General features: G+C 40.0%; 1 protein-coding gene across 3 annotated transcripts in view; it reads left to right on the plus strand.

The window, feature by feature from the left end:
- Positions 1–1,349: 1,349 nt before the first annotated feature.
- Positions 1,350–21,427, plus strand: part of MIB1 (MIB E3 ubiquitin protein ligase 1) — an 80,314-nt gene continuing 60,236 nt past the window's right edge. For 2 of the 3 annotated variants that reach the window (XM_085052681.1, XM_085052682.1), the window contains exons 1-4: positions 1,351–1,901; positions 10,875–11,046; positions 13,788–13,917; positions 15,702–15,806. In XM_085052681.1, the coding sequence (XP_084908807.1) occupies positions 1,673–1,901; positions 10,875–11,046; positions 13,788–13,917; positions 15,702–15,806 (636 nt within the window). In that variant the 5' untranslated portion in view covers positions 1,351–1,672. Of the gene's footprint in view, positions 1,902–10,874; positions 11,047–13,787; positions 13,918–15,701; positions 15,807–21,427 lie in introns of all 3 variants that reach the window. The other variant, XM_085052683.1, reaches the window with a different exon arrangement.

The following is a 21,427-nucleotide window of genomic DNA, read 5'->3' on the forward strand; positions in this document are numbered from 1 at the left end:
ACATTCTTTAGCCTTAACATGGGTTAGGAAGGAATAAATTATGTGAGGAATGTGGTGGCCTGGTTGTTACATGTTGGTATTATTCTGCTGTGTTGAACATTTTGTAAAAACTACAAAAAATAAATCAGGAGATGACCTCATAGACTCTTCAAGCTGAATTAATAACCACAAAGGTGGAAGAAAGCACAGAAACAGTAAAAATACCCAGAGACACAAGGGTAGCTGGGGTGTCTTTTATCAGCCATATCCCTCTTGACTAAGAAATGGTTTTCTTTTGTCTGGCTCAGACTTGTCTGTTCTTTAAGATGGATGCTTTTAAAAAGGCGACACAAAAAAGGAGAGACAAAAGCAATGGAGGATCATTTTTCAAGTAAAAAATCATATTCTATAAAAGGTTAGAAAGGATGTGTGGAGTTAAAGGAGTGTCGTGTGAGTGCTAATGAAGAGGGTAGTTTATGAAGAATTGCATTGAAAGCATTGGCTCCAAGCTTGGGCAGGTACATCCCATGTGAGGGATGCACCGAGGTGGGAAGGGTGGGGGGAGGTACTGATTCCTCCCTTTGGCAGACTGGAGCACCTGAACACCAGCTTAAAATGCTCCTGGGCTACAAAAGTACAGCCCCCCCAGACTCACCTCAGAACATGCAAGACTCAAGTCCACAGTTTGAAATGAAAATGGGAATCAAGGACACAACAGTAACACAAAAATGAGGCAACCACTAGAGAGATTTAGAATCATAGAATTGTAGAATTATAAAAAGCCCCATCCTTGGAAGTGGTCAAGGCCAGGTTGCACGGGGATTTAAACAACCTGGTCTATTGGAAGGTGTCCCTGCCCATGGCTCTTCAAGGTCCCTTCCAACCCAAACCATTCAATGACTCTGTGCTTTACCCAAGGTAGAGCGCTCATGACTCAGTCGATAGAATTTAATTGGTATCCCTCTGCCTCTGAAGCAGAGGCGATAGAAGCAACTCGTGGATGGAGAAAGAGCAGGGCAGTTTGGGAAACCTGGCCGCAGTAGCAGCTCCCGCCGCTGTCACCTCATCATCGCCTCAGGGCCGGGCGGGGCGGCACCGCAGCTCTCGGCAGCAGGACTCCGCCATTCCAGACGGAATCGCCAGGCTGGCGACCTGGAGAAACCCCAGTGAGCCCTGGCGGCAGGGATAGACAACCCCCGCTGGCTGCTCCGCTCGCTGCCCCGCTCCCTGCCCTTCCCTCGGGCACAGCCCCGGGCCGCTCCGGGGCACGGCGAGCGGCGCAGTGCCCGCCGCGGCTCCGCAGGGGGCGCTCGAGCGCCGCTCCCGCCGGGGCGGCCGCGCATGCGCAGCGCGGCGGGGCGGGGGCGGCCCCGCCGGTCTCCCTGGAGCCGCCGCCGTCGCGGCCGCAGGTCCCGGATGTAGCGGCGGGAGCGAGGCCGGCGGTGGGAGCGGGCGGGGGGCGCCGCTGGGGCCGGGGAATGGGCGTGTAGGGGACGAGCGAGGAAGGGAGCGAGCGAGGAAGCAAGCAAGCAAGCAAGCAAGCAAGCAAGCAAGCAAGCAAGCAAGCAAGCGAGAAGAAGTGCCGGACGGAGACTCCCGCCCGGCGCCCGAGGCAGCCGCCCCCATCGGGGTCCCGCTCCGCCGCCTGCGGGCTGCGCGCCCCCTCCATCCGCCCCGGGGCGCCGCCGCCGGGATGAGCAGCTCGCGGAACAACCGGGTGATGGTGGAAGGAGTCGGGGCCCGGGTGGTCCGCGGCCCGGACTGGAAGTGGGGGAAGCAGGATGGCGGCGAGGGCCATGTGGGCACCGTGCGCAGCTTCGAGAGCCCCGAGGAGGTGGTCGTGGTGTGGGACAACGGCACCGCCGCCAACTACCGCTGCTCCGGGGCCTACGACCTCCGCATCCTCGACAGCGCGCCCACCGGTGAGCGGGGGGGACATGGAGGGATCTGCACCCGCACGGCGCTGGGGCCGGGGGCAGCGCCCCGGGGTGCTGCGGGAGCCCGTCCTGGGGAGCCGATTGCACCCTTCCTTCCCCTTTCAGGGGTGCGCCTTTCCCCAGGATCTGGGCGGGGGGAGTCAGGCACCCTGCCCCCTCCCCGCGCGGGGGTGTCTCTGTGCGCGTCCGTGTGTGTGGATGTGGATGTGGATGTGTGTGTGTGTGTACGTGTGTGTGTGTGTGTGTGTGTGTGTGTGTGTGTGTACGCGCGAACTTGGGACAAACTGCGGCGCGGGGCCGCGGGGACAGCAGGAGTTGTCCCGGGACTGCTACATGGGGGTAGACAAAGCAAAAGTGATCTGCCACAGCCAGCAGGCTCCCGTTGTGCTGGGGAGGAGGTGGAGAGAGGGAACCAAGAGGGTGATACATCAGGGTTTGAGGTTGTTTTCACACCCCAACCCCCCCTTCTTGAATTCATATTTCAGAGCAGTTTTGTGAAATAGTGACAGTCATCCTTGAATCAAGTATAGGGAGGATTGTAGAAGAGATGGGTAGTACCTTTTTCCTAAAGATTACGTTAAGTAGTTGAAAAACTGGTTTTGTGCCTGTAATCTGCACGTTGCCTTTTATCTCTATTGCCAGAGCTGATGTAAAATAGTAAAGGTACTAGGGGAAAAAAAGTGCATTCGTTCATTCTTTTAACTGCTTGGCTGCTTGGTATCTATGCTTTAAATCCAGTCATTTTGGACAATGGAATTTGATCTGCACTGACATTATGCGGCAGTGTTAGTGTTGCAAACACTGCAGGGAAATGTTCATTTTAGCACCTGTTTTACAGTGAAAACTCACACAGAAAAATATAGATATTGTTAAGTTTCATCAGAAATACTGTGAGGTGACTTTTGGGCCGCTCAGGATTGCCTTAGTAATGAGGTGTTTGGACTGATTTGTTGAGATACTTGGGCTGTACTGCTTTTGTAATGTGTCTTTCATTTAGAACATGATGGAGAGACCATCTTTGTGCCAGCTATGTGTAGCGTTACAGCAAGGAAAATTATAGCAGTAGGTTGAAGCTAAAAGACTTTTGAAGAGACAGAATCATGGAATTCAGTCTAATTAATTACAAAAAATGTTGCTAAGAAAAGAACCCCAAGTGTTGCATGGTTAGCCTTTGAGATGGATTTAATTTTTCAGTGACTGGGTACCTTCCTCTCTGCTGGCATGAAGATGATGGTTTTTTTTTTTGAAAATCCCTTTGAAATGGACTTTGAAACAAGAAAGAGGAGTCTTTCAAGTTGTCAGTCCTTGTCTTGCAGATGTTTGTGCTTTGAAACTTTACCTGTGTTTGATGTCCTGTAGAAACCAGTGGGACTGCTTCTGCTTAGAACTGTAGTGTATGCATAAATGTTACATATGAGCCTCGAATGCTCAGTGTTCTAGCCCTGCCTGACGTATTTGCAAGCAGATGGTGTCCTCTTAACTGTATCTGGAAGCCTAGACTTAATCTCAGTTTTAAAACTGTCTATGCTTTTGTTTGTTTTTTTGCTTTATTCCTTCTGATTTTCATTTCTGTTTATATTTTTGTATTAGAATTAGAACTTCTGTTTCAGATAGGACTGTGTGTATTGTGTCACAGACATTGCTGTTGTCAGGCTTAGCAAAATGGTATTTCCCTTCCTGAGGTTCCTGGTGAACACGAGCATCGTCCTCATGGAACTACCCAGGGTTGCATTTTGCTAGAGGGAGGTACTTTTGGGGTCTTGATTCCACAGAGACAGGAAGAGTAAAAATCTGTAAAGTGGTAGTAGCAAAAGGGCAAACTTAATGGAATTAGGCTGCTGTCAGTTTGGACTGAAATCTTGGGTTTCCTACTGATTCACTTTGTAGTCTTGTCTAAATAACTTGCCTTCTTCACCTTTTTGTAATGACTTATTTTTTCTCCATGGTAGTGACTGTCCATTGTTTAGAGTAAGGGACTTCGACTTTGGATGATAGTTAGATACTTTTTCTAGGGAGATTTATGTAGGTGGGATTAGGTGACAGGAATTTCTTGTGGTCATATTGATAATGATGTTGAGCAAAGAAATGTTGTAAAATATGGGGTGGTTTTTTGTTTGATGATAGTGGAGTGTGTGTCATGGCTCTTATAGTTTAAAGTGAAAGAAAATTCTCTGGTTCGTAAATGTACAGTCACAATGTGATTGTAAGTTTATAGTGAACATATAAAAGTACAATAGTAAAATGAAAAATTGGTTATTGCTGGGAGTTCTTTCTAGTAGGCATTCAAAACCAGTCTTGATTATAAGTTCTTAGAAGTGGTGCTTGCAGCTAAGAGGTGCTGCTTTGAGTTTGAGGCCTGTGCAGCCAAGAGCAGTAGTGATGCATCAGGAGCTTACTGTGTTATGAAAGTTATGTTTGAAGGTCATTCTATTAAAAAAAGAAAAGAAAAGAAAGTTGTTTGATAGATGTACGTGCATATATATGTGTATGCCAGAACTATGCTTCAGGTTTTGTCTTTTAATGCTTGTAGGCTATTACCACCACTGTGACACTATGTTAACATCTTATAAAAATTAAATAGCCTTAGTGCTAAGGTATTAGGATGGTCTTCTTAAAATAAACATTTTACATTTACATGAAGAATGTCTTGGAAGCTCTTTGCTCCAGATGAAGTCATCTAGGTCATGAGGGACTTGTGATATGAAGTTTGGGGTGGTTTTGGTTATGTCTACCGAGCTAGCTGTATTATCTGCCCCTTGGTGTGGTCATACTTACATTGGCCAGCATTGTTTTCAGTGAGACGGAGCAATTAAGAGGGATTGGTAAACTAATGATTTGAAAAGAATTGAAATTTCACATAGAAGGAAAACTTCAGGTAGGTCCTGCATAGCGAGCTCCTCAGTGGAGAAAGTGGTGGGATGTGATACATCAGCAGTGCAGTGATGATGATGACCACAGTGATGCAGGCTGTTATTTTGGTGACAGTAAGTTGTTCAATTATTTGAAATAAATCCTGTTTTTCTATGATGTAGCCTTTTTGCCAGGATCTACGAGTCTGGAGTGTCCCCTTTTTTTTGGTAGTGTTGTGGAAAAGAAACAGGAGTAGTTTTCTGAGTTGCTGAAGAGAAGCAAGAAAGATATAAATTCAAGCTTTATATTTAGAAGGGAAGGCAGCCTTTTGCCTGAGGTAAAGGCCAGACAAGTAGCATGTTTGTAGAGAGCACATCTGGCTGTATTCACATAATACTCATGAGCATTACAGAAACTTTTTCTGTTTATTCTCTTTCTGAAGATTTGCTTTCTATAGAGCTTAGACCAGAATTCATTTGTCATTCATTTCCTCTTTTATATGGTTGGTTCAAAGTAACAATATTATTTTCCTGCTGAAAATATTTACCCAATTGTGTTTGAATAAGGGGAGGTGGCAAAGGCGCTTGGGGTCAGGAAATGGAATCTTGATATAGAATTGTCCCCCAGCTGGAGTGTGCATCAGTGCAGCGTGGAAAGCATAATGTGCTGTATTGTGGTAATATTGAAAATTTAGGTGTTATCTGTGGAAGATGAGTAGTTTTCTGTACTTGTATTAATAGGTTTTTTGTACCTGAAAAGGTGTATAATTGATCATGAAGTCAAACATGTTAAACATTTTAAAAGACAGACCACCTATGATTTATCCTACATATTTTTTATTTGTTCTTGCTTTTAGCACATCAAGTGTAATTTATGGCAAATTGTCTTGGTCAAGATTTTTTCAGTGGCTATTTGTAAATACTTACAGGAGCCCTCACAAATGAAAAAAATTAATAGTTTTCTGAGTAGTGGTACTTGGGAGGCCTGTTTTTTTTAATAAACGTGTTCTTTGTTCTTCCTGCCCTTCCCCCATGTCTCCTACACAATAATGCTCTCCCTTCCTGTGTATCTTGTGATACCCTTACCAGATAGGACACATGCTTTCTAAAGTCTGGCATTTTGTATCTGTAATAATAATTGGTCAGCTGGCTGCTTCCAGAAAGTTTATTTAATAGATGAGTTACGTTTGTGGGAACACTGATAGGAGTGTTCATGCAATTTGTCAGAATGTAACTGGTTGTCTCTGAAAATTCTTTGTTCTCAATTTGCCTGGGTGTAGTGTGAAAACTGTCTGGGGTGAAAGAATAGGAAGAACAAAACATTGTTATTGCTTTTTATATTGGGGTGTAAACACATAAATTTTAAAGTCGTTTATGGTATCTCTTACCTGATGGTAGTATTGTTGTTATGGTATAAAGGGATTTTGGTTTATTAATGTTCCGTAGCGGGTAATGACTGCATTGGAAACCAGATTTTGCTTGTTCTGAGAAGTAAGTGGAATCACTATTGGTGTCTTCTGTGTTTGACAGTGAGTGATGTGGCTTGTACATCTGATTTTACTGTTAAAATCCTTTTATTGGACATTTGTATATTGCCATCGAATTATCTTCGGTACAAAATAACTATTTGTAACAAAGTCAAATAGCTGTTTGAGCAACATTGTTTTACTTCCTTTCATAGCTGTAAGAGTGAGCACAGGTTTTAAAAACCTGTGAAAGGATGTAAAATTGATGTATAAATGACTGGTGACAGAGGAATGGTGGGTAATCCCGAGAGGATTTGGGAAGAGATGACAAAAGTGAAGATAACCATGGCATTTAAGGTAGAAAACTAATATGAAATTCAAATAGTAAAAGGCATTAATGGCGAGTGGACATCAGGAATATTGGATTTTATGGTGTACTAAGGGTGAAGGGACATAAGGGAATGGCAGCTATTTAAAAGTAATTAGGCAGCTATTTAAAAGTACACTTCTCGTTACCTGCTTTGTTTTGCTTTTTAAAGCGTATATGACACAAATCCTGATTAATTTTTAAAGAGCCTGGTTCTAGGAAATTTTGAAGAATGTTTAGAAGTTTGATTTTTTTCATTATCTCAGTTTGGAGAACTAAAGTGCTCTTTTGATGCACAGCTGGTCAGCTACAGGGCTGCTGTTTGAATTTTGAAGTTTCTATGGCACTTTAATTTATTCCAGTAGTTTAATGAAGGCATTCTTTCCTAATATAAACTTTATCAAGTTTGGTTTCTCAACCTTTCTTAAACAGCCTTCCTTTTGAAGAGCAGAAGGGTTCATGTGACAGATTTTGCTTTTGGGTCAGGATTTTAGATTGGCTCCAGAGCCCACACTTGATCCAATCTCCTGGTTGTTCTTATATACTGTGCTTGGACTTACATCATAGATGATTTTGGAGCACATAAACTGCTTAGCTTTTTGGTGAAAGTATGTTGAAATGTATGATCTCAATGTTGGTGAGCATTCAGGCCACTGGGGTAGAGCCAAGCTAGTCTGAAACACTGGAAGTAATGTCCCTTTCCCTTCCGCTGGGTGTGTGAAGTGCCACCATCAGGTCCCCAGTGCTGAGCTTTGATGTGTAGATGGTTAACTAGCTGATGGAGACCACGGTGATGCAGGCTGTCCCCTTGCAGCCCATGGAAAGCCACAGTAGAGAGAGGATCCTCACTGCAGCCCAGGGGGCAACCCATGCTTGAGCAGTGTTTCCCTGAAAGAATAAAGCTATGGAGAGGATCCATGATGGGCAGGGGAAAAGTGTGAGGAGCTATTATGGACTGACCCTCCATTCCCCATCTGCACCAAAAAGGTTGTCAAGCACTGGAGCAGGCTGCCCAGAGAAGTGGTTGAACAAGAATCCCTGCAAGTATTTAAAAGACATGTAGGCATGGTGCTTAGTGATGTGGTTTAGTTTTCTTGGTGGTGTTAGGTTAATGGTTGGACTCAATGGTCTTAAGGGCCTTTTCCAACCAAAATGATTGTGATTTTAATCTGCCCTGGGAAGAAGCAGGGAGATAGAGGAGTTTGGAATGAAGGAGTGTAACTGTCTCTGTGAAGAAAGTGAAGTATAGGGAGAAGGTGTTTTTGTTTCCTTCACCATCCTCTTTTTTTTTTTTTTTAATTGTTTAATTTTCCCCAAGTCAAATCTTTTTGGCCTGTGATGGTGATAGGTCAAGCTAAAAGTGAGATTCTTTACCAAAGCTGTTTCATTTGTTTTCACTCCTTGTCCTGTTGAGGAGGAACAGGAGGGAGTGTGAGAGACTGGTTGGGTAGACATCTGACAGCCAGCCACCGTCAACCCACCACACCTGAGTACCTATAATATCTACTCGAACTTCAAAATAAATAAATTCTTTCAATCTTCTTTAACACATACTATTGAGTTAAGTAATTTGGTTTGTATTATGACCATGAATAAGAGTTTAGTATCCCATTATGTGATCAGGAGTAGCACCTTGTTTTACCTTTTTTTTTTTTTTAGCAGATGAAGTTTAACGTCTCTGTGCACTGTCATCTACTTCTTCCTCCAGATCACTAGTGCAGTTGTTAGACATTCTGTAACAGGATTACTTGCCTGCTTCTGCCCTACAGTTCTTTGTTTCTCATGCCTGTAGCCTTGTGCAGCACCTCAAAGAATGGGATTGGGAAACCAGTTCAGCTGAATATTTTTCCTCCTGACTGTTTTCCAGCCTGGTATGTTTCTTGATGCAGTTTGCATCTCAGCTCTGGAGAAACCTTTTGCTTGCATAATGGAAAGAATGGAGCAGCATGGTCAGTTTTGCATTGAAGTGGGTGTTGCTGCTGGAATCATGTGTCAGGAAACGATGAAGAAAGGCCATATCTATCAGGGTGTTGTTTAGGGATCTGTGAGATACAGATATGTTCCTTTAGATCAGACACTTCAAGTACAGACATGCACTGTTCTTTTTTTAAGTCCCAGACACTATGGTCAGGAAAATGACTTGAGTCAAATATCTGTACATTTTTTTTCTTGATCTTTCCTGAAGAAATTTTGCTGAGTTTCTGCATAGCAGCTTTTGCCTCACTGGCAAGAAATGCTTTTTTTTTTTTAAATTTAAGTTTACTGTGAGATGACCTATATCACATGATTCCTGATTATACCTCTTTTGCCCTTTTTTTTGCTGTTTGGTCAAGTGAAACAAACCTACAGCACCCGATTCCTTGGTCCTTTCACATCCAGAATAAGTGTATTCCTTGGCCAAATGTCTTCCCTGAAGTTCAATAGGCATTAAAAAAAACCAAAATCCAAAGACGTGTAACTTTGCTGTTTCAATGTGAAATACTAATTTAGCAATCGGTTAGAAATAGGACCAAAACAAATCCTACCTCTCAGCCCTAAGCACCATAACTAGTTAGACTTTTTAAAGGTGACAAAAACACTAACAAGATATCTCAGTGCTTTTAATGCACCTGCTCCTGAAGACTTTGGCTTTGAAGCCATAAAAAAAGTAAAATGCTTCAATACAATCCTCAGTGCGAGAGAGGTGTGGTCATCCAGAGAGTCTGTCTAATGAAGGGCTGGAAACATATTGTAAAGGATCTTAAGGGCATGTGGTACAGGAAGAGACTGAGGGGTCTGGTGGTGCTTAGCCTGGAGAAGGAAGGCTCAGGGAGGTCTTAAGAGTGTATATAAATACCTGTTGAAATGCTGTAAAGAGGATAGAGCCAGCCTCTTTTCAGTGGTGTCAAGTGACAGGGCAAGAGGCAATGGGCACAAACTGAACTACAGGAATTTCCACTGAAACATAGGAAGAAACATTTATTTTCTAGGGGTGGTTGAACACTCAAATATGCAGTGTTGTGGAGTCAGTTCTTAGTGGTGCTCAAAACCTTGACTGGATATGGTCCTGGGCAGCCAGCTCTAGTTTACCCTGCTTTGAGCAGTGGTGGTTGGAAGAGACAATTTCCAAAGGTTACTTCCAACCTCAGCTATTACGTGTTTATGTGAAATGATCAAACAAGAAGGCATTTCCTTCAGTTTTGCCTTTCCAACTGCTGATTTTTCTTTGCTACAGATGGCTCAGCTGTTGGATGTAAGTGACTAATAGCTTTATAGTGAATTTGGCAGTAATTTCTGAAAGTATCCCTTCTGGAGGGGATAAAATCCATTCTTTTTCCTCACTAATTTCAAATTGATCTGGGTTGTTTTTTTTTAGGGGGAGTGACTGGGAAAATTCTGTGTTACTCTTATCTTCTTAGTGCTCATTTCTGTCTAGTGCTACAGACTGAATGCCAGTGCTTCTCTCTTCTATTGCTCTACTTTTTCCAAACAGCAGCACAATTTGTTTTAACAAACTTGTAGCTGTTCACTGTATTCAGAATGGGTGGATGAAAACTCTGTGACTGATCATTTTCACTCTTCTGTATCTTGGCAAAGCTGTAAGACTAAAGTAGTCTTGGGATCAGTTTTTGGGGAAGGCTTGGCAGAGCTCATGCTGGTGGGTTACATCTGGTCTGTCTCTGGCACATTCTTTTTAAAAACAAAACCAGAATAGCAGTAAAATGCTTCAAAAATGGTAACAGATTTTCATGAAGCTAATGGCACCTATCCAAGAGAGCTTAATTTTTTTCCTGTATAAAACAGGATGGAGACAAGCACTTCTCTTTTCCAGTGTACAAAATGTGTAAGTCAAACCAGTCATTTTCAGGCTGCCACACACAGTTGAGCACAGTAGCCTTTGTGATATAATTTGTGTTGATAGCCATGCTCCAAAGATAAAATTCTAGATTGCCCTGTGTATTTTTATAAATGCATTTCTGACCCTTTAACTTGTAGTTAAAAGAGTTCTCATTTTCTTTTTCTCCTCTGTATAGATAGAAGGAAACAGACTTAGCTTTCTCAGCTTTTTAAGCTGAGAGAAGATAGAATATTTCAGGAACAGACTGCCTACTGGAGATATGAGGGAAAGTCCACTCTCTTTTACCCTCAGTCATATAGGCTGATAGGGTATTACCAGCAGCATTTTTTTATTAACTTTCTTGTATATGGTTTCAAATTATAATGGTGTGTAATAGAAGTCTGTGTAGTCATGCAGCAAAGTTTTTAGGGGTTTTTTTGGGTTTTTTTCCTTCCCCAGGTATCAAGCATGATGGGACTATGTGTGATACTTGTCGACAGCAGCCGATCATTGGCATCCGCTGGAAATGTGCTGAATGCACGAATTACGACTTGTGCACAGTTTGCTATCATGGGGACAAGCATCACTTGAGGCATCGTTTTTACAGAATTACCACACCAGGAAGTGAAAGGTAAAACCGAACCTTTTCCTCGTGAAATCAAGTAGAAACTGGTATTTGTGCTTAACTTTTAAGCTGCACGTTTGGTTATGGAAACTTGGATGAGGTAAGAGAGTGGGTTGAGGTTAGATTCTGTTTCTGGGTCTACCCCCTTGTAAGAGAGGGACAGCTAGGATAAATCTTTGGATCTTGGAAAACCTGGAAGTTTTAAAAAGAAGAGAGTACAGAAAAGAGGATGTGATTACTGAGTTTTGCTTAACCTCCTTGAAAGCTTCCTAGTCCTTGTGTTATCATATAGCAGCTTTAAAACAAAGTCAATTTTCTTGACACTATGTGTAATCACAAAGGATTTGTCAATGAATTTCTGAATATGAAAGTTTAGTTAGGTTCAGTAATGATGTGGACAGACTGAGGGAAAATACCTTCCTTGAAGGTTATGGAAAACAGAATGATCTGGGAATGAAAACTTGAACTGCTTAAACTGCTCGCTACAGGAAGCAGAGAAGAGATGCTATGAAGGGTTGTTCTACCCTTGCCTTGGTTTTCATGTTCTTAAGCATCTATTATCATCTCTCAGTGGAGAACTCTGAGCAAAATTGCATTTAGTGTGTTCTTGTATAGCTGTTCTTGAGTTTAAATAGTTGTCTCAATCCAAAGCCCCTCTCTGTCATGATTTATCTACCATTTAAGTGTGAAAAGCAATATTTGCCTGTTACTGAATACTTGGAGAGCTATGGAAAAACACTGGGTAAAGGCTACACACTGTGGTGTCACTTCTGTGATATGTTTCCTGAATGTTCATTCATTAAATCATCAAAATAGTTTTAAAAATTTTTTTTAGAATGGTACATGTTTGAATGTGGCATGTGTGAGACAATATTTATTTCTTCTGGGAGAAGTTAGGTTTAGAAGTATGCTGTACCTTAGTGATATGCTTTAATCAATTCTTATACAGTTAAGGGAAGTGGTTGGAGCACAGAACCTGAGTTCTCACATTGTGTCTTGTACATTTTGTGTTTATATTCTCAAGTGTTTGCTTAAAAGTTTTATCTATAGCTCAGATGCCCAGTTCAGTGGCTTAATCAGGAAAAAAAAGTAAAAACTTCTCTCTCTCTCTTCCCCCTGCCCCCATCTTAATATTTATTTACTTTTGAGGTTCATATCAGTAAACGTAGGTACCAAATGGGTATCATAAGCTTATTCTCAATTGGAACGTTGAATGCAGAACAAGACTTAGAAGTTGGAATTAGAAATTCTGGCTTAGTGTAATTTAAGGAGAATAGGTGATGAAATACAAATTTGTTTTCTATTAATTTCTTTTTTAAAAGTCTCATTGCTTTTGGGAATGCTTGCCAGACTTTCTTTTCTTTCTGAAGCTGAAGTTTCCTGTGTAGTTTTAAGAGGTTGGTTATGGTGAATACAGCACAAGTTTTAATTTTGAAGATATATTGTACACTGTGTACAATATTGCTGTAAAATTTTTGCATCTCGTCACTTTCTCCTTTTCTTTGTTTACTCTCACTGAGCTCTTATCTAGAAGGCATCTTCTGCCAAGGAGCTGTTTCTATTGCATCAAGCTTAGCTGAGAAAAAATGAAGAAAGTTAACTGTTTTCAGGGAGGAGAAAAGGGCAAAGCGGTGCTGTTGAATTTGAGGGATGTCTCAAGGAAAAATGGCAAGAGGCATGTAAGAACATCCCTTTTTGATGAAGGGAAGCATAAGCTCTTACAATTGTATTTTCAAGTCTGGGATATCATATGGGTGGCATAATGAAGTAATGTATACCGGTTTTTGTCTCAGTTTTGTAGGTGTTGAGAACTTTTTAAGAAGCTTCTCTAAACAAGATTTCTTTGTGTTTTTGATAACTCTTTTATTTTTCTCAGAAAAACGGCCAATACTTTCATGTGCTCTTTGCATTGATTGTAACAGTTGAACTTTTTCCTTGTGTGCCATCTGCTGGATGTTAAAAGTTAGCAGGAGGCTGAGAAATTTCCTGAAGTGGTCAGGAAACATTCCGAATGTCAGCTGAAAAATACTTTGTCTGGCAACATTTTCCTGGTATGAAGTAAGAAGCCTTGTTTCGTGAAAATTGGTGGCTTTTGAGATGACTGAAAAGGCAGGAAAGTGTTTTTCTCTTAGTTTCTATTATTTCTAGTTAAATACTCGTGAACTGTTCTGTTTAGGCTTATCTACTTTAGTCCTGTTGAAGTCAGAGGGAAAAGAAGAGGTTTGCTTTAGAAAAGAACCACATAGTACAACTGAGAAAATAGATGCTAATATATTGACTTTAATTTGCCAAGAGATGCTATAAAAAGCATGTAGAAAATAAACTGAGGGAGGATGGAAAAGAGGTGCTCTTAATAGCATAGCTCTGAATAAAAGCAACAGAGCAGTTGTGGGACAGAAGTATTGGCCTGGAGTGCATCTAAGAGAAACAGAAATGTGTTTATGTGACTCTGCATGTACTTTAATGATTTCAATAACGTAAGTACAGATCTGTATGCAAGCATTTACAAGATGAATGCTGGAGACCAATTGTTAGACTTTAAAAAACTAATTATAAACATGCAATAAATCAGATTTTGGAAGATCAGTGTTTTTTGTTTTGTGTACTACCTTGTGTGGTTCATGCACTGAAATCTGTGGTTTTGGGTTATTTTTGTTTTGAGATGCTCTCCTTCCCATCCCCAAAGATTTGTTTTGGACTTCCTTTATTATCTTGACATTTGTGGGTTCTTCTTTTAATAACTTCAGGGTATTGTTGGAGTCTCGACGTAAATCAAAGAAAATTACAGCAAGAGGAATCTTTGCAGGTGCCAGGGTGGTGCGAGGAGTTGACTGGCAATGGGAAGATCAAGATGGTGGCAATGGGCGTAGAGGAAAGGTAAAAATAAAACTGGTTTAAATAAGAAGATGCACCTTTGTGTGCTCATGTAATGGCTTCAGTGGCCTATTTAATTGTAGAGTAAAAATACGTTCATAAAAGTAACTATTTTAATTGGCTAGACATTTTTTAATCTTATCCTGTAATACTTAAACATTTAGGAAGAGGAGGGTATGCATACCATAGCCAATTCTTTCACATTTTAATTTGCATTTTTTACAATATCAGCACAGAATTTTTTTCATTATTAAATTTTTGTCATGGTTGTCTGTTTAAGACTGACTTGTAAAAACATTAAGATTTGAGCATATTTTAGCATTACTAGAGAGCTGGTATAAAACCAGAGCTATCAAGAGTAGCCCTTTTTAGTCATCACTGCATTCTGTAGTCTTATTGCTTGTGAGCCAGCACATTTGTTTATCTCTTGCTCTTGGTTTTCAGTGCTGGCACCCTGGGTTTTTGTTTTTCACCTAATGATTATAGGGTTTTTTTTCCAGTTTAAAAGTTTTGCAAGTTTTGGGTGTGGATGTTACTGCCTTAGGATAATAAGTGAGTGCTTTTGATGTAGTGTTATATTAAAAATACTTGGATTTATTGAAAATTGTATGGAATGCTAAGTTACTAATCATAACCCTTGCATATTTTCCTTTCACAACTTCCATTTACCTTGAGAAATAATGAAGGTTTGTTATAAGTATGAACACATAACAGGCAATGTAAAATATACTATGACTTTTATCACCAAATTTGAGAATTGGATGTCCTCATATCTGGGTTGAACTGGTGTTTTTTGTTGAATTTTTTTTAATACACTTAAACAGCATTTTAAAGAGGGTGAAAAGTTTTATAATATTTAGCCTATTTTCTATTCTTGTTTAGCTTATTTTATATCCTAGACAATGGAAGTTCTAGGACTTTTGGGGATTTTATTTTGAATTTTACTGAAAGGAAATAGTAAGTTTAAATCTCTTAAAGCAAGGAATATTTAAATGCAGCTTTTTTCATCAGAGTTATTTACCCCTTCCCATATCAAGACACACTGAAATCTCTGAAACTTTGCAAAATAAGAATCTTACCTGCATGGTCTGCTTTGTGTACTAAACTTGTATTAGCGGGATTGTTTGCATATACATCTGAAAAAAAATATAATTGCATATAAATGTTTTTAAACAAGGAAAGGTACGTCATAGGTAGCAGAAACACCGTTTAAATAAATACGAATAAGAGTGAAAGCAAATTCTGGAAACTGATTTTATTTTAAAAAATAATGGAAGTGTTTTCAGAATCTGGTACGTGGCCTCCTGATTTCAGAAATGTCAGGGAAAGACATTTTCACTCTCCTGTTGTACTATTGTTAAACATACTGGCTCTGGAAGTAAAACTTTGTCTCTTAACATAGTGCACAGCCACCTGGCTAATGCAGGTTAACCCAGACATGTTGAAGCAATTAGAATGGTTTTCATCCTGTTTTTCTTAGTTAAATGCTGCTTCTGGTAAGAACATATCAAAGCAGTTCAGATTTTGTTCTCTGCTTGCGTAGTCAGATAACCTACCAAATATACAAAAGAAAAATAGGCCTACAAAGCATTTATTCAGGCTACTGTCTTAATACACCCAGAGAACACTTGTGTCAAGCAGAAAACAGCTTTAGAACAAATTTTATCAGGTTTAGCAAAACTGCTATATCACTAATTATTTTGAAGAGATGAGTAAGTTTTTAAGTTCAAATTGTGCTTCTGAGTCTTTGCTCTAGAAACAATTTCCTTATTTTTACAACTGAATAGGTAACTGAAATCCAAGACTGGAGTGCGTCGAGTCCGCATAGCGCAGCATATGTTCTTTGGGACAATGGTGCTAAAAACCTTTACAGAGTTGGCTTTGAGGGCATGGTAAGTATTAAAGAATACAAAGGGTAAAATGCATTATGGGGGAAGGGCAGTAAGAATAACTTGTGCTTTATGGTCCTGCTTTTGTAATATGTTTTGTCAGTTTGCATGCTGGTAGTCAGGTCATTGTGAATCCAGCTGTAAGAGTCATGCATATGTATTAGTAAGAAAGTCTGATCTGGGAATTTATTAAATGTGAATAACTACGAGTTTAGAGCTGCTTTCTGCCGTAGTAAATATTTGCATCACACACGTTTATCTTTCTGTGCTGTTGTGTTTAAATTAAAAATCAGAAAAGAAGGGCAAGCATAGTTGCATAGTTACAAACTTTTTAAAAAAACCTGTTCTTCAGCTCCTGAACTCTTCAGTTGACTTCAAATTTTGGTGTGATTACTGCAAGATTTGCAGTTCTTAAGTTACTGTCAACACCCGGAATCCTGTTGGGAGCAATTTTCTTTTTGCAAATGGAAAGGTGTTGAATTAAATTATGACCTTAATTTGCTTTAGCACTAGATTTTTCCATTTCCTTTTGAAGCTTCTCCAGCAACTTCTCCAGCTTTGGGGAGAAAATGGGTCAGACTCTAGCCTAAGTACCTTCTGTTGCTGGGTTTTCTTATCCTAATGTGGGTCAAGGAAAGGTTACTTTGATTATCAACTGCTTTAAACGTCTTAATTAGCATTTTCTCTGCATGATTTTTGTTTGATTGTGCAGAGGAAAATCATGTTAACTTAACATTGAAGTGTCATCTTGTCAGATGTGTAACAGTAATAAAATGTTAAACAATGACTAGTTACTTTTTTGAATGTAAACTATACGGCCTTATAGCCTCACTTAAAGTTTATTTTTATACTTAAAATGAAAATAAGTGCCACTTTTGTGATAAATACGTATTTTAGTGTTACATTTAAAAAGAATAAATGTATTTAGTGCAGGTCAGCTTTTCTGATGCATGAAGATGCTAGGGTTAAAATATGAGTCAGTATTAAATTATGTGCTTCATGGTGTCCCCCAGTTCTAGAGAAAGTTCCTTATATACTCCTTATAAGTTCCTTATATACAGTGTTTGGTATCTTCCATCTTGTGATGCATGGAAAAGTAATACAGTTACAAAATCTGCATAGAATGGTATACAGATCAACTGATTTTTTTGTTGTGGTGATTGTTATGACTTCAGTTGCTATGTTAGAATTTTTTGACTACACAGTAAAAGTGCTGTGGAATCACTGGATTCCTTCTGGCCTTGAGAAAAATTCCGTTTTGAAATAGTTATTCCCTTAATTTTAAAAAAAAATATTATTTTAAAATCAACTATATTCTGTTTCCAAACTTTTGCCACCTGTGGAAGTGTTAAATGTAAATTTGAATGGGGGAGGATGACCCTTCACATAAGTTTTGTAGAAATAGCAATATTTGGTCAATCAATTATAAAAAAAGCCTGTTAAACTGTGTGTGAGACGACATATATAGATGTTATATTTAGGATAAAAGAGAAAATATGTATCTCTGGATGTACAGAAAGGATAATTTGAGACTGTGTAAATAGTGCTTACCTGATTGTAATCCATTCCTACACTAATTTTATCTTTGATTGTTTCATCAAATCCAGTTTTCATTTCAGACAGAATGGATTCTTGGATGTCTGACAATAATTTGGATGTAATGCTTAATTTTGTGACAGATCAATAACTTGCTAAGTGTACAATTAATTATTATTATTTACTACTATTTATGGGCTGTTTTGTAAAGCTGTCAGGAAGTTCACATAAAGTTGGGGCAAACTTGTTTTGGTACTTGGAAATTGGTTTGAAAGGTCCAGAGAATGTGGAATCAACAATACTCGAGTGTGTGCCCATGTAAATACAGCTGGGAAGAGACCCTGACTTGCAAATGGATAACACTTGACACATGCTAATGGAGTTGATTAAAGAAACACAGCTCATTATTGTAAGTCAGGGTTCTTGTTTGATGGCTGATAGGTTGCATCTGGTCCTCAAAATTAATCTGTCTGGCCTGCCAGCTTTGGGAGAGATGAGGATTGGCTGGTGGGCCAGCAGGTGCTGGCTGAAAACTTGCATTTATTTCTGGTCAGATAGTTGGAGGTTTTATTTGTGTTTTCTGTGTGCTATGTTTACATATGAAATGGCTGAGAGGTGCCTCTTGCCTTTTTTTTTTTTTTTTTCTTCTTGTGAAGTCTGACACTTAAATCTGGGAGAGTCTGCTGCCACAGGCCCCAAATTCCTGAATTGAAATCTGTGTTTATGGTGCTGTTAGGTCAAGTAACATGTTTGCTACATCCATGAAGAATAAACTACTTTTGGCTAATATGGTTGGTGACTCCATTCACATTTCTTATCTACATGTATTTAAATTCTAGAGCCAAACCAAGCTGTTAAACATGTAACCTCCTTTAGAAATGTGTGGACATATCCCATCCAATAAAGAGATGTCATATGGAAGCAAAGAGTTAATGGGAAGATTGTGAGTTTGCTTATGTCTAGATTTTATTTCTTAGTATCACATGAGCTGAGGATGTAAAGCTGGTAACTTCCATTGACTTTCAGTGGAAAATAATAGTTCCATCTGCAGGAGTGTACTAAATCAATTTAGTTATTTAGGAATCAGTTTCTTTCTGAATTTCTTTGCTCCGTACCACTTGCCTTTTTCTTGCTGTGATTATCCTCCCCTTGTTTCTCATTATGGGGGATTGTGCTTTCATCTGCATAGCCTCTGAAAGAAGTATCTGTAGTTGTCATCCATCATTGTCAAAGTAATCTGTAAGCCATCTGTGTTGGTGTACTTTTTTCCATGAATTCCAAATAATGAGTGCATAAGGGAAGTTGAGATTGTCTGTCTCTGGGTGATTGATAACTAATGTCTGTTCATCAGCTTTTATTTGGATTATCCATGAAATTATTCTTTGGAATTGCTCTAAAAGATTTTAAGAATTACTTGTTACCACTTTCTTTTTTGAGTAAAAACAATGTAAATGTCTGGGTGTACTAATTGTGGGTGAGCGTTATAAAATGTACAGAAATATGCTTTCTACTGCAGTTAAAACTGTCAGATCTATAATACCAGTCAAATCTTCAGTTCTCTGGTCATTTATCTTGTCACCACAACAATGAAAATAAGGTATTTAGGAAGAAACAGCAAGAATTTTCATTATTTTAGTTTAGTGTCCTTCTGTTGCTTCTAGCTGCTGATCATAATTGTTTTAAAAAACAAAATCATGATTTTTTGGCCACCTTTATGCAAGCAGCAGGTGTTTTTTAATAAATTGCCTGTAGTATAAGTTAGATGTCAGTAAGTAAATTAATTAGTCAGTTATTTTGGAATCCAGAGAGGAAGGAGATGTTTATATTTACTTTGTGCATTTATTTGCATTTGTCAGCAGACTTGGTTTTGCTTATTTTAATGCAGTTGCATTTCTCCTGTAGTCTCAACCAAGTCAAGTTTTTCATCTTTCTGAGTTGCAAAGAAAAACATTTCTGTTAAGCAGAAATGTATCTACTGATCATTTTCTAATTTTATTTACAGTATTTACTGACAAGGACGACTATCTTCCTTTAAAAAAAGGTTACACATGCAAAGCTTTTATAAGTGCCTATAATAAATGGACAGTAACGTTATAAACCATTCTCTCAGCATTTGCCTGAAATCTGGTTTCCTGTGTAAGAAACTTGTTATTATTTCTGTACCTCACACCTCTTTGTCATTTCAGTCACTTTCTCTACCAACTTCTACTTTCTCCTTTTATTGCTTTACTTTTCCCAGCTTCTTGAAACTTAGAATTATCTGAGTTCATAAAATTTGAAATACAGCATTACAAACCTTTCGCTAAAACTCACAGATTTGTCCAGTCCCTTGTTGCCTTAATCTGGTGACAAAGCAACATGCACTGGACTTCCTCCATTTGCCTTCGGAGGGCTGATTTCCTTGCCAAAGCTATTGTTATTTTAAAGACTTAAAGTGACCTTTACTGTGTGCATTCATTGCTACCTTGCATAACTGCAGCTGTGGCACTATTCCTGCTGGTGTATGTGTAAGACCAATACTAATTTCTCCCCTGATATTTGCTGCTGGTGTTAGTTGCTGTATCAGTGCATCTGGATCAAATGTTCTTCTTTTTCTTAGCAGCACACCTACTTTTCTTATCAAGTCAGTAGACACGCCCCCCCCTTGTGATGGATGGCATTCCATATTGACTGGAATAACTTAATAGTTATTCCTGTAGTCAGCTGCTCCTTCAGCTTTGTTTTCTTCTTCAAGGTCAGGGATAATGGTGCTTCTACACCATCTGCCAGCACTGCTGACCTTGCTCTGTATTTTTTTATTCGCAGAAGTTTTATGAAGATGGAATTGCTGCTGTTTATTTTCAGTGGTATAATTGGATGGTATCTCAGAGTGGAGTTACATTTACTGTATTTTCCATTTGACTGATGTTGGGGTTTGACCCTGACTAAATGCCAGGCACCCCTGCTCTCTCCTGCTGCAGACATGCAGCAGAGGGGTAAGAAAAAAAAAACTGTTAAAACACACCAAATTCATGAGTTGAGATAGGACACGGACGGGGGGGACACACAGAAGAAAAAGGGCAAAACAGGCTCCAAACTTAAAGTTGCAAAGTGATTTAATTACTTAACAGAGTTGGAGGATAAATGAGAGGTAAAAATAAGCTTTTCAGACACCAAGTTCACTCACCCTCCTCCCTCTTACAAACCCATTTTCTATTCATCCCCCTCCCTCCTTCCAACCAACAGTTGCTCGGGTAGGGGGCGGGGTATGGGGTATTTTCTTAGTTCATAGAGCAAATCCGTAAATGTATTCATCACCACAATTCTTCTTCTACAAATACTGTTTATCTCTGCTCATTCTCTCTCTCTCTTAAGACAGTTTCTCTACTCTCACCCCATCCCTCTTAAGAAGCCATTTCTCTCTTCAGCCCCCCTCCCTCTTTCCAAAACAACAACATGGGCAGGGGGCAGAGTGAGGGGTTTGTTCTCTGGTCAGTCTATCAGGGAGAGGGGTTTTCTACTTAGCCACGGGCTCCCTCCAACGTGAGACAGTCCTCTTGGAACTTCTTTGGCATGGGTCCAATCTCATGAGCAACATCCTGCCCAAATTCTGCTGCAACATGAGATCTCTTTTCCATAGGGTGCTGTGCAGACTCTCCTGAGCCGAGGCCAGGCTGCTTCCATCCCAGGAGCAAGGCCTTTCTCTGCCTTGTAAGGCCTTTGCAATTTTAACTCTTTCGATGAGACTCCCACTGGATCACAGCTTCTTCCAGGCATCCACCTGCTCCTCTGGCATGGGCTGTGGGTGGATTTCTGCATCCTTGTGGACTCCATGGGCTGCAGGGGGACCTCCTGCTCCCCCATGGTCTTCACCATGGCTAGCAGAGGGTTTTCAGCTCCAGCACCTGGTGCACTAGAGCACCTCCTCCCCGACCTTCTTCACTGACCTTGGTGTCTCCATGCTGTTATCCCCTCACATATTTTTACCTCCTCCTCTAACTAAAAAGAAGTGTGTGGCTAGTTTTGTTTTGATTTTTTCTTAAATATGTTTTCACAGAGGTCTAACTAGCACCTGTAATTGGCCCAAACTTGGCCAGTAGCATGTCCAT

Source organism: Lichenostomus cassidix, chromosome 2 (genome assembly GCF_008360975.1).
Source record: "Lichenostomus cassidix isolate B80296 chromosome 2, HeHo_3.0, whole genome shotgun sequence".
NCBI classification, from domain to species: domain Eukaryota; kingdom Metazoa; phylum Chordata; class Aves; order Passeriformes; family Meliphagidae; genus Lichenostomus; species Lichenostomus cassidix.